General features: G+C 31.7%; 1 protein-coding gene across 5 annotated transcripts in view; it reads left to right on the forward strand.

Annotated features, from left to right (window-relative positions):
- EPHA7 (EPH receptor A7) overlaps nucleotides 1–12,437 on the forward strand; it is a 158,419-nt gene that overhangs the window by 121,591 nt on the left and 24,391 nt on the right. For 3 of the 5 annotated variants that reach the window (XM_006926294.3, XM_006926295.3, XM_015600342.2), the window contains exons 6-7: nucleotides 6,517–6,641; nucleotides 9,290–9,473. In XM_006926294.3, the coding sequence (XP_006926356.1) occupies nucleotides 6,517–6,641; nucleotides 9,290–9,473 (309 nt within the window). The remainder of the gene's footprint in view (nucleotides 1–6,516; nucleotides 6,642–9,289; nucleotides 9,474–12,437) is intronic. The other 2 variants (XM_006926296.3, XM_006926297.3) reach the window with 1 other exon arrangement.

Consider the following 12,437-nt stretch of genomic DNA (forward strand, 5'->3'; position numbering starts at 1 on the left):
GTTCTAGGACTGCTACTGCCTACTAAACAGAACGTTAGGGTGTCTTCTTCATTATGGCACATCATGGAGTCTCAACAAATGTTAAATGAGTGAACAGCTGCTCAGCCTTCCTCCTCCTAGTGTCTACCCTCAAGAAGTGCCAGAGTCTAGAATTATTGCATCGTAGTTGAAAACATGGAATTAGGACTTAAAACATGAGATTGAATCCCAAATCTGCCCCTTTCTGAGTGGATTCTACTTATTTCTGGTATCCTCAGCTCCTTCACTAATAAAATAGAGCACTACATGCCTCACAGGGCTGTACTAGAGAAGAAAGATTATATATGTGTGTATAGATATAGATATAGATAGATATATACTATATATAATATACATATATATATAATCAAACTGTAAGGATCTATAAAAATGCCACAATGCCCTGCATATAATAAATGCCGAACGAGTATGTATTGAATAGAACTGAACTAGCAAGCAGTACTATTAACTGCTAATTGAAAAGATAGGTGAAACATATGACTCAATATCAAGGGCTCTTTTACTTTTCTGAATTGTCATATTAGGTCATCATTTAGTTATTCCTTTATGGGTAGGGCTGGTGTGCATAGTACAGCTAGCTCTGGGAAGCTGCCTGATTTATACATACTGTTTACAATATTTTATATTATTTACATTGAATGTTACAATTACCATTGTAATTGTATGAAAATACAAATGTACCAGGAGTTACAAATTAACCCCTCATCAATCAACATTTTAATCAATACTTAAACAGAGATTAGCAGCAGTCACAATATTTGTTTAGGACCAATGGCCACCATAGCTTTCTCCACAGCCCTCACTTCCTTGACCTTAAAGCATTTTAACTAGAGATTTTACCAGGAAGTGCTAACTCCTAGAGTAATTCAGTAAACATCCAAACAATTGGTTACTAATCATCTGATGATAACAGAGAAGAGAACTTTATTCTCTGAAAGATGTATGCTCAGATTATTTTTACAAAGATATCGTGACAATTGCTTTAAAGAACACGGCCAATCTTAGTTAATCAAATTGTGGAATAGTGCCTTTTTTGTTCTTAACTTAGAGATATACTTGACTGGGACCCCAATCCAGAATGATTTCTTTTTTCTGCTTTGTCAGTTCAACATCATATTCATTTTTTTCACAGAAATTTCAGATCTTATTTTTACTCTTATTAAAGTTGTCTTTTCAGTAATCGTGGTTAAGAATATTTACAAATCCATCCTGTTATATATCTTATTTATTATATTATGTATTTTACATTTTGAATGAAAGTCATCCTAATTGGTATGTTAAATAGGTAACAATGCAAATAACAATTAAATTCTGAAAAAAGATAAATTTATCTGAAAAAAGATAAATTTATTTCCTATTGATATTTTCCAACTACTTTCTATAGAATGAGATTGTATGTTTCTTTTAGCTACAGATCATGCTTCTCTCCAACCAATAATAATCTGACAGCCACCTATTACAAACTGATTGCTCATAATTGCCGCAAGCTCAATTGCCCTTAGTTCCGGTGCTTTTTCTCTTAGATAAAATTTTATATTTATTGCTCATAATATTATTAATAACCTACTTTTACAGCCAGGAAATTGAAGTTTAGTGAAATCACATATTGAGATTGTTTTACCTAATCCTACATACCTCCAAAATGGAATTGATATGTTACATGATAATCCACTGGATCATGTATACTTATAGCCTAGTGTTTTGTTATTGGATTAAATTTATATGTATTTTTATATGTTTTTTTCTATAGTGCAAAAATGAAATACCTGTAGGGAAGAGTAAGGAAGCTAAAAGTTGTATGTTATAAAATACTAAACTCCTAATAATACACATATTTATGATTTCAAAGATTGCTAAAAATGAATACCATACTGTGTAGCAACAAAAGTATTCAGTAAAAGACTATTATTCTATTCTTATCAGATTTGCACTTGACTTTGTTCTAAAGATATCATCATTTTCAGTTCTTGTATTTAATTATTGGAAACCTAACAAATGTCAATAGATTTAACAACTTGAAATGCTTGGCAAAAGGTCGTTTTATGCTTGTTGACCCATCTTACCTCATTTTATTGTTTAGAAATACAAATATTATTTTTTCATTTATCATTCTGTGTTGAAATTCAGAGAACATTTAAGTGTAGTAAAACTGATGACTAGTATAAATTATTTTTAAGTCCAAAATCAAATTTATGAGCTTTACTGAAGTTCTACCACAAAGAATGTTTCTTTTGAATGTATAATGAAGATTTATTTCCTATAAGACATTGTGTTTTGAGTCTTAATCAAGATAAAAATCTCTTGACTTCATCGGGCTATTTTTTTAGTTTGACATATCACATGATAAAACTATCCTATCACTTTTTCTCATAGATTTCATAAATAGCCCAGTAAGTCTGTTTTTTTTTTCTTTACTATATATATTGGTTTTCTATTGCTACCATAAAAATTACTATAGAAACTTAAAAATGACACCCTTTTATTATCTCCCAGTTCTGTGGGTCAGAAGTCTGGGCACAGTGGGGCTCAGGTGGATGCTCTACTAACAGCCTCACTCACTGGGTAAAATTAGGTTGTCGACTGGGCTGGACTCTTATCTGGAGAATCTGGGAAAAATCCACTTCCAAGCTCATTCATATTGTTGTCAGAATTCAGGGCCTTTGCACTTGTAAGATTGAAGTCTCCATTTCGCTGCTTCTATCAACCAGAGCTAGTCTTTGATCCTAAACTCTGTCCCTATATCCTCTCATGTTTCCCATGTGGCACCCTCCGGCAATGATAGGTTGATACCCTCATGCTTCACATCTCTCTGGCTTTTTTGTTCTGCAGCATCTCTCTGACCCTGGCTGGAGAAATTTCTCTGCTCTTAGAGGATGATGTGATTAGATTGGACCCACTGGGAAAAATCCAGGATAATATCTTTATTGTAAGGTCTATATCCTTAATTACATCTGCACTGTCCATTTTGCCATATACTGTTGCACATTCACATATTCCAGAGATGACACTGTGGACATCTTTGGAGGGCCATTCCCCTAGTGCACTGTTTTAAAATTGTCTTTTTTTCCCACTTTGTGCTAGGAAATTTTTCTATACCTATAGGTAAGCTTAACACTTTAGCGGGGAAATCTAGCCTTTATGAATATATTCTACCTTATAATTTAAACATTTTTTTTTGTATTCAGATTTTAATTAGAAATTGATTAAGGTCAAAAATTGTGCATGAGTCCTTGGAGCTCAAAAATCTGTAAAAGGTTGATTGGTTCAGGTCTATACGTAAACCCACCAACCTTACTAATTATTTTTTAATTCAAAGCCTCACACTAACAAACCCAGTCCACAAATTTACCTTCTAACCTGTTACGAGATTTCTGCTTTCCTGTTGCTTTAACTTTACCACCTTTTTTTAATGACGTTGAGATTTATCCCTTTAAACCAAAGAACCTATTTTCTGAATTTTCTAAGATCATCTTTCACTGTCATTTGTACAGACTCCATATATGTCCCCAATAAGTTGTAAAGACCTTTAAGGGCAAAAAAGTTTCATCTGTTTCTTCAGTTGAAATTAATTTTTATATCTGAATATTTTTAGAAGCTTAAATAAGAAATTAATCTGTTAATCATTTGTTAGAAACTCTACTAAAAATTTATGTTTAAATGTCCCTCTATATGTAGTATTTGTTTATCTACATTTTCAAATTTAGGGAATTTATTATTGGTTACTATTTATTACCTTCATATCAATTCCAATTACAATATATTTTATTTCACTTTTATAATTGTGAAAATTATCATCTAAATGTTATAACATCTAATTTGTTCTTAATTGTATATATAATTTAATTGCATACATATTCTTTACAAAATGAATTTCAGATTGTAGTAAATTGAATATTTTTGTGTAAGAGTGCATTCTTAGTGAAACAAGGTGATTAATTTAGTAGATCAAATCTATTAACCATAGAAATCATTGAGTTTTAAGATTATTTTATGTAACTTCAATTTTATTTTTACGCATAACCGTATCTGAAAATAATGACCCTACTAGAATCTGACTAGCTTAGCCATGTTTTTGTTCGTGAGCTGCATATCTTGTGAGTTGTATATCCTTTATGCCTAACATATTGAAACTCTTGAAAATGTTATCAGTGTTTTCTTACCAAAATGTTGTATTTGAAGGACATAGACAGGGAAAGATTTTTCCTATCATACAATTTACCTATTCTCAAGGGCCATGTGCTAGTATTCTGTCTCTGATCCTCTTAAATGTGCGACAATACAGTATCAGCAAGGGATAAATATTTTTAAGAAAGAAATGTACAGGAGATCAGGAGTATAGTCACAGATATGGCTGCTTGTGCAAAAGAACGAAAATACGCTGTAGCATACTGCACTGATAGTCCTGTGATTTGGGTTTCAAAATACTGTATATTTCAAAAGTATTTTTAGGTATCTTTTCCCCCCCAATTCCCAATTATCATAATTTTATTGGTTAAAAGTTCTTTTCCAGCATGAAAAAGTGAATGTAATTTTAGCATGTAACTTGCTGAAATCAAGTCTCATTCTATACTTAGATCTCACTACAGCATATCAGAAACTAAATGAGGTACATTTATACCCCGTCTTCTCTATACCTTGGAGAATTCAGTGTCTCCTGCCACCTTCACCTAATATTTAAGGGACAGAAAGTAATCAAAATGTCTTATAGTTTGACTTAACTGAAAATCATATTAAGCTATGTGTGTTATTTTAAGGAGACCTAGAGATTGGCATCTACTAAGCTGTCTAACCTATTTTCAAATGGCATAATCCATGTTGTAAAACAGCAGCCTTAATGAGTATTTCCATGTATTGACTACTATGATATTCTTACCTATACTGCATTCTATTTTTTACTCATTTAAGTTAAAATACAGATTTTTATGAATGTTTTTAAGTACATTACACTGTTAGATTATTTGCTAAGTTGAATCTCACCTCACAATTAGTTGGGGTTTGTTTTCCAAAGCTATGGCTTGAGGAAGCAGCCTCTTGAGCTTCACAGTCGGCTGAGGTATGCTAAGTGCAGGTTCTAGATGGAGAGCAAATCACTTTAGAAACAAGTCCTTCTTCACTACATATATTCAGGTTTTAAAATTTCTGGCAATAATAAGCTTTCTTATTAGAAATTTGCCTTGGAAACATATCAGAACCATACTTAGTCTGTAAACACGGTGTGTTGAGTACTTGAACTATATCCCCCAAAAGGGAAAGTTATTCCACTCAATCTGCCCTCGTTATGCTTCTGTTAGTAATCTGAGAGGAAATGGGAGTCATGAATCTTCTATGTCCTTTCCTTACGACCGCCAAGCCAGAAAGAAGTGAAAAATGTTTTTTCTAGACATTGATACGAGATAATATTAAAAAGTAGAAGAAACAAAACAAAGCCAAAGGGATAAACATCAGAAGCTTGCTTGAACAGCTTTGGCCCCATATAATTGCTTTTCTGTCAGCAGGATTATTAACAAATTTGGACATCTGAAAATTAAATTAACAGCCTGAAAATATTTTACAGAATGAGATAGAGCATGATACATGAAACAAAATGACCCCACTGAAATTCAGCCAAGCCAGTGCAGCTACTCATTTAGACAGAGAAGACAACTAGTTAATCATCACTGAGCAAATTAGGCAGAGTAAATTAGTTGCTACATTCCACAGTCTTAGCTACCAAAAGGAGTATATGCCATTACTTAAAATAAAAGAACTCTAAGCTTATTATTTTCTATATAGAAAGAGAAAGCAAAATAGTATTTTGAATTGCTTCTATCAAAACTGAAGTCTAAGTTATGTAGGTACAAATTATATATGCAGGAGTATGTATGTGTATGCATATGTTTTCACACACACTTATTAAATAGCAGAAGCATTAGCATTTTCCTGCCCTTGACCAAATGAAGTGTAAAAAATGTTTTTCAAGGTTACTTAGAATTCTTTGAGATCACATACACACACACAAAAACAAGGAAAAAATTTTAAAGTTATTCCTTTAATTGAAGAGTAAAGTAACCATTTTATATACTCCTTCTTGCACAATATTAAATATTTTTTTCTTTTAAAAAGTGTATTGCTGTTGCCTATGAAATAAATATTTGGACTTAGTTTATCACTGGTGATTAATCTGAAATCATATTTTGTGGCCTTAATTAGCATTTATTTGCTTAATTGTCATTCTCAGCCCCATCATTTCCATTTTTCACTAACTTGAACAATGCTATCTTCTGCTGTTTGCACTTTAATTTAAATTTCTATTAAGGTTTATGAACAGTAATAAGGTCCTGTTTGAATATTCATTAGCTTTTGAATTGTGAGCTATGAAAAGGTGCTTTCTTTTACCTTAATGAAACTGGCACAGCATGGGACTGATCAGTTGTGACATTTGATTCGAGGCATCCAGTGAATTTTCTCATTGTTTATTGACACATCTTGTCCAAACAGCTCCCTCGCAAGTGAGCGGAGTAATGAAGGAGAGAGTGCTGCAGCGGAGTGTCGAGCTTTCCTGGCAGGAACCAGAGCATCCCAATGGAGTCATCACCGAATATGAAATCAAGTATTACGAGAAAGTAAGTGCTAAGAACAGCTGAAATGTACAACATGTGCAGTGTGACTCATGTCATCCTACCTCATTGTTGACTTAAGATGGTCATTATGCCAACTGTTTGGAGGTACTTCAAAATTCAGAGTTAATTTTAGCCATTTTTAATAATGATCTCCCTGAATCTCTGGTTCATTATTATAATTATGATTTCTATGTATTAAATTTCTGTTATGCAAATGAAAATATTCCACTAGTAGTATTTTTATTTATTCAGTTTTCGATACCATAATAACTAGATGTACGATGTTTTAGTACCAGAGAAGCCACATAATCCAAGGTGTTTTTGAAAAATGTTTCTTTTAGGATGTCCGTTTGGTCCTTTAATGATTTATTTTATTTATGTGACTTCAGTGATAATGATGGTGGCCTCGAATAATTTAGTAATTTGAAAAAATAAGAATATTTTCTGCCATGAATTTGTAGTATTCTTCAAACTTCAGAATCAAATTATTCTGATATTCCATTCCTTTAAATTCCTTCTGAAATTTACTTCATATATGTTATATTAATCATGTCCACCACATCTTTGTACTCCTCTCTCCATGAAAATTCCATTTAGTATGACTAAATCCCAAATGCTGCCCCTTTAATTTCCATAATAGATAAATTTTAGCAAATAGTAATATATCTGAGCATATGAGTGCATTTATTTCTGACCCATCTGGAGAAAGGAGGAGGGTGGTACATCTGTTCACAAATTATTACCTAGGCTCTACCTCACAGAAGGACCTGTTTCAAGGTTTGAAACGTGGAAACTACTGCTGTTATTAATAGTAATAGTAATAATAAGTGTTGCTATTATTGGCTTAAATGAGTTAGCTGAAGTGTAATATACATAACCATTTAAATCATTTAGACAGCATTTCAAATTAGGAGCCTACACCTTTGGAAAAACTTGGGGAATGAATCGACTCAATTGTATAATTAAAATGCACGTTGGCAATAGATAATTTTTTTCCCGTTTGAAGAAAAAAACTGATAGTTTTAGATTAGTTTCAGTGTTCAGATTCAGTTTACAAGATTTTGGCTTATTATTTTCATTGAATTCACGACTTCCACGGCCAAAGTTACAGTTTAAATACTTCATTTTGTACCAAGGAGTACATTTTTTGTCCTATCAAATGTGTTTCTGCAGGAATACTTGTTTTTAATGTTGGTTTAATATCTGTTTTCCAATGAGCTCTAATAGTTATAGTACCTTCTAAAATTTCATCAGATTTCAAAAGCAATAAAATACATTTTAAAATATAAGTTAGGTGGTAAATGAGAGTGAAGTTTCTCACAATGCAGCAAAATTGTTTGCAAATCCTTACTCTGGAATAAATTTTTCAAATGATTGCTTTTCTATTTTGCATGAAAGAAACAGAATGCATCAACAGTACCTGAGTTTAAAGATTAGGCAATTTATATTTAAAAAGAATAATAATATTACATTATAATATATGTAAGCATGTGATTTATATCATTATGTCATCAAATATCAGTTATGCCCAGTTCTTTTATTTGAAGTAAATACATATTTATGTTATCAACTAACATTTTTATGAATGATTATAATGAAGACAATCACAAATCATCTTCACTAAATCTAGATTAAATATAAATGTATTTACACTTTTGTAAATATCAATGTGAAGGCAAATCAACAATCAGACTGACATTTTCAGATTTCAATGAATAGTTTTATTGCCAGACACAGCTGAGCGCAGGTATTATAGAATGAATAAGAAACTGTCTGAAATTGTATATTTGGATGAGTAGTTTTTATAAATTTTTTCATAAATAGCCCATTAGAGTCATATCAATTACCTTTAACATTTTATTCATTTGAATATTGTTTTGATGAAGATTGTTTAATATTCTTGAATTTTTATATTATGTCATTCTTAGGTTTATTGTATATAATACGATAAACACATTATTAAACTCTATAAGCCTCAGTTTTCATATCTGAAGAATGAGGAAATTGAAAGTGATGTTTAAAATATTGTCAAACCATAAATTATATAATACTTTAACATTTATGTTGATCATTTTCATTTAAAATATTTCCTTAAATACTATATTAAAAAATGATATTATTCTGTTAGATGTACAATTTTTAATGAAAATAATTGATAATGTCACTATGGTAGTGGTGTTAGCTAAATTTCTTGACTTAATAGCTTTCTTCATTTTTAGCATATGGCTTTTTACTTGCTGAAGAACATTTAAGAAAAATTGTAAGAGAACTACGTAATGAAGTGAAGACTTCTACTAAACCATAGATTTTATAGGTGTACCCATGTTTTGGCCATTAGGACATTTTACTATCTTTATGGCTAAAAAGTTCATGTCACTGTGCCCTCTGCCAACAAAACAAAAGCTCAAAACATCAGAAATGATTTAACAAAATTATTTCTCTTTGAAATTTATAGAACAAAGGCATGTGTTCACATTTACATTTTATATTATCTTAGGAACAATTCAATGCTATATTATTCCACAGGGTAAAAGGTAACCTTTACAAAAACAAAAAAACAGTGTGGCCGATTGAAATAAATTTCAAGAATTGGCTGTCACATTGCCTGGTTGCAATCACAATTAAATATACCCCATATATATTGTTTCTAGGATCAAAGGGAACGGACCTACTCGACAGTAAAAACCAAGTCCACTTCAGCCTCCATTAATAACCTGAAGCCAGGAACAGTGTATGTTTTCCAGATTCGAGCTTTTACTGCTGCTGGTTATGGAAATTACAGTCCCAGGCTTGATGTTGCTACACTAGAGGAAGCCACAGGTAAAATGTTTGAAGGTAATTACCACCTTTGGTTTGGATTCTTACTCTCTATACCTCTGGCATACACACACACACACACACACACACACACACACACACACACACAAAAATATTTTAATATTGGGGTGATGATTTTGTTCAAGATAATATTTACTTGTAAAGGTGAATATATGTGCATATATATGTACTTTGTAAAGGTTATCCAGAATAATAACTTAAAATATGCCATTTTGTTTTGCAGTGATAGAACCTGGTGATTTAAATTAGTCCTTTTAATACATATTGGGTTTATTTAAAAAAAAAAAAAAGATGAAGTTAGAAACAGAAGCAGGACTTGTTCAATTGTGTATTGACACAAGCTGTTCTTGTAGAACTCAAAGTGAATTTACTCTAGTTGTGTCAGTCAAAGTACCTTTTTTACATAAACCCCAAATGAAGCCAGGATGTACATCAGGGTGGGCCAGAGAAAGGTGATATGTAAGAATCTGTGTTAATTTAAGCTACTTGCCCTTTAGCAATGATTTCAAAAATTGAGTTCAGGAGGATCTTAGAACTTGTTTGTTTTTATTTTAACCATCTCTTTTTTCATTTTTGTGAAACATTTCAAGCATACTAAAGAATATTTTAAAAGTATATATGAAATATCAAGAAGCATATTTAAATGAATGTCTGTGTACTACCACTCAGCTTAAAAATAAAACACCAATATCTTGATTCCTCTTTATCATTTTATGTTTTATAACAACATAGGAACATAAAAATCCATTAGTCTTTAGTGTATCACAAATAAGCAGATGTCTCTTAGGATGTATGTCTCAGGTTATCGGCAGACTGCAGCTCCAGAACAGCTTGAGTACCACTACTGGTTGTCCAGCTAGCTGAGTCTCAGCATGTTTTGTATTTTGAAATTTTTTATTTTTCCTGATATTACTGCTCAGGCACATGGTTCACCCAGCTGTTAACCTCTTACCTCCTTGCCAATTTAGCATTCCCACAAAATTCTAAACAAAAATCAGCAGAAAAAATTACATAATTTTCTTCCCTCAATTTTTAATAAAAAGATTTTAAATAAATTAGATCAATACAGTTTTGATCAGAGGTATTTTGACTTCAGAAAAATATTTTTATATATCTTTAAAAGACAAATTGGTAAATATCCTTTGCATTAGCTAATGTTTGTTAAGTTTGCTAACAGTATTCTTTCAACATTTTTTTATATTTTTAAATTAAGCAGCAACTCTCAGGCCTCAATAATAAAACATATATTGAAATAAATTTGAAATATAAAGAATTTTATAGAATTATAGATACAAAAGCATCAATAAAAAAGGTCACATAATTCGATGCTATAAAATTAATGCCATTGTTCTTTATTATTTTTTAAATGGTATATGTGAGATTAAAATGAGAATAAGTTCAATGGCACCCAAAACATTAAAGGATTTTAAGATTTCAACAGTTAAACATTTGAGTGGTCTTAATGTTAAATGAGTTCTTATCGTCTTTAGCTTAGATTGATCTCATGATATTACTTTGTGATTTCTAATATAATAAAACACTTCAAATGATGTTTTTATATTCTAATAAACACTTTAAACTTAAATTGGAAACATCAATTAGTTATCTCACACGTGCCTGCACATTTTTATCAGGTAAACCTTTAGGTCTGAAAACATTCAAAATATTTTCAAATTATGTTTGAATACATAGGTTTGAAATTTTTCCAAATGATTTTATTGAGTGCTGAGATTCATATATATTATTTTCATTATTTAAAAATGAAGTAAGATTCAAAGAGATTAAAATGAAGTTATAGGAACCTGAATGATCACATGAAATAAATGTTAAAAATGGATTTTTGCATTAGAAAGAATTTGGTGCTTTTTAGCATCAGAATAGTCTCTTCCACTATAATGTAAAGTTGATGAAAGAATGATTATATCTCCTTTTTCTACTATTGTCTCGCCAGTAACTACTATAGTGCTTGACACACAGAATACAATAAATAAGCAAGGAATGAATGTCTCAGTCATCAACTTAAACAGATTATCAGTATCAATCAGTACTGTAGACATATCCCTAGTTTCACATCTCAGCTCTGCCTTGTCCAGTTGTGGGACTTTAGGTGAGCTGCTTCTCTGTACCCTAAATGCTAGGATAACAGTACCCAACTCCTAAGGTATTATGAGGATTATATAAGTTAATGTACACAAAATGCCAAGTATAGTGCCTAGCACACAGACAGTCTCAAGTGTCAGCTTCTATTATGAAGCACAACCATTTCAAGTTTTTTGGTCTCAGGAAGGCTTATAAGCTATTAAAAATTATTGAGGCTCCCCAAAGAAACTTTGATTAATTTGATTGTATCTATCAATATTTTCCACATTAGAAATTAAAACTGAGAAATTTTTAAAACACAAAAACATACATATACACATTGGTCATCGAAGTGATGGTGTCATCACATCATAATTTCTAGAAAACTCTGTGCAATTGTGAGCATTGTGAGTGAAAAATTGAAATAATATTGTATTTTATGAAAATAATTTTGACCTTGCAGATCCCCTGTAGAGTTCTTGAGGGATCATCAGGGATTCCTAGACCACCCTTTGAGAAATACTGATTTAGCACAAGATACTGTGCCAAGAATTAGGGATGCACAGAGACACATGACACAGTTGATGCTCAGTTTATTGTTCAGTGAAAGAGAAAGACTTATATGCAAATGCTGGTCAAGGAATTAGATGCTGGTAAGAGTGAATGGCCCAGTGCTAGTGCTGTTAGTGTGTCAGGAAACAGCGTTTATCAGTGCTAGGAAGCGGGGCAAGAGGGAAGGTGCCACTGGAGAGAAATCGTTTGAGCACTGTTTCAAAAGAGAAGTTAAACAAGTTATTCCATTGAACATACATCCTAAAATCCCCTCCTGTAGAGAGTCAGCTCCACTGTTTCTTCAATTTTTTAAATGATGGTATGATGATT

This window comes from Pteropus alecto, unplaced genomic scaffold (assembly GCF_000325575.1).
Source record: "Pteropus alecto unplaced genomic scaffold, ASM32557v1 scaffold7, whole genome shotgun sequence".
Lineage (NCBI taxonomy): Eukaryota > Metazoa > Chordata > Mammalia > Chiroptera > Pteropodidae > Pteropus > Pteropus alecto.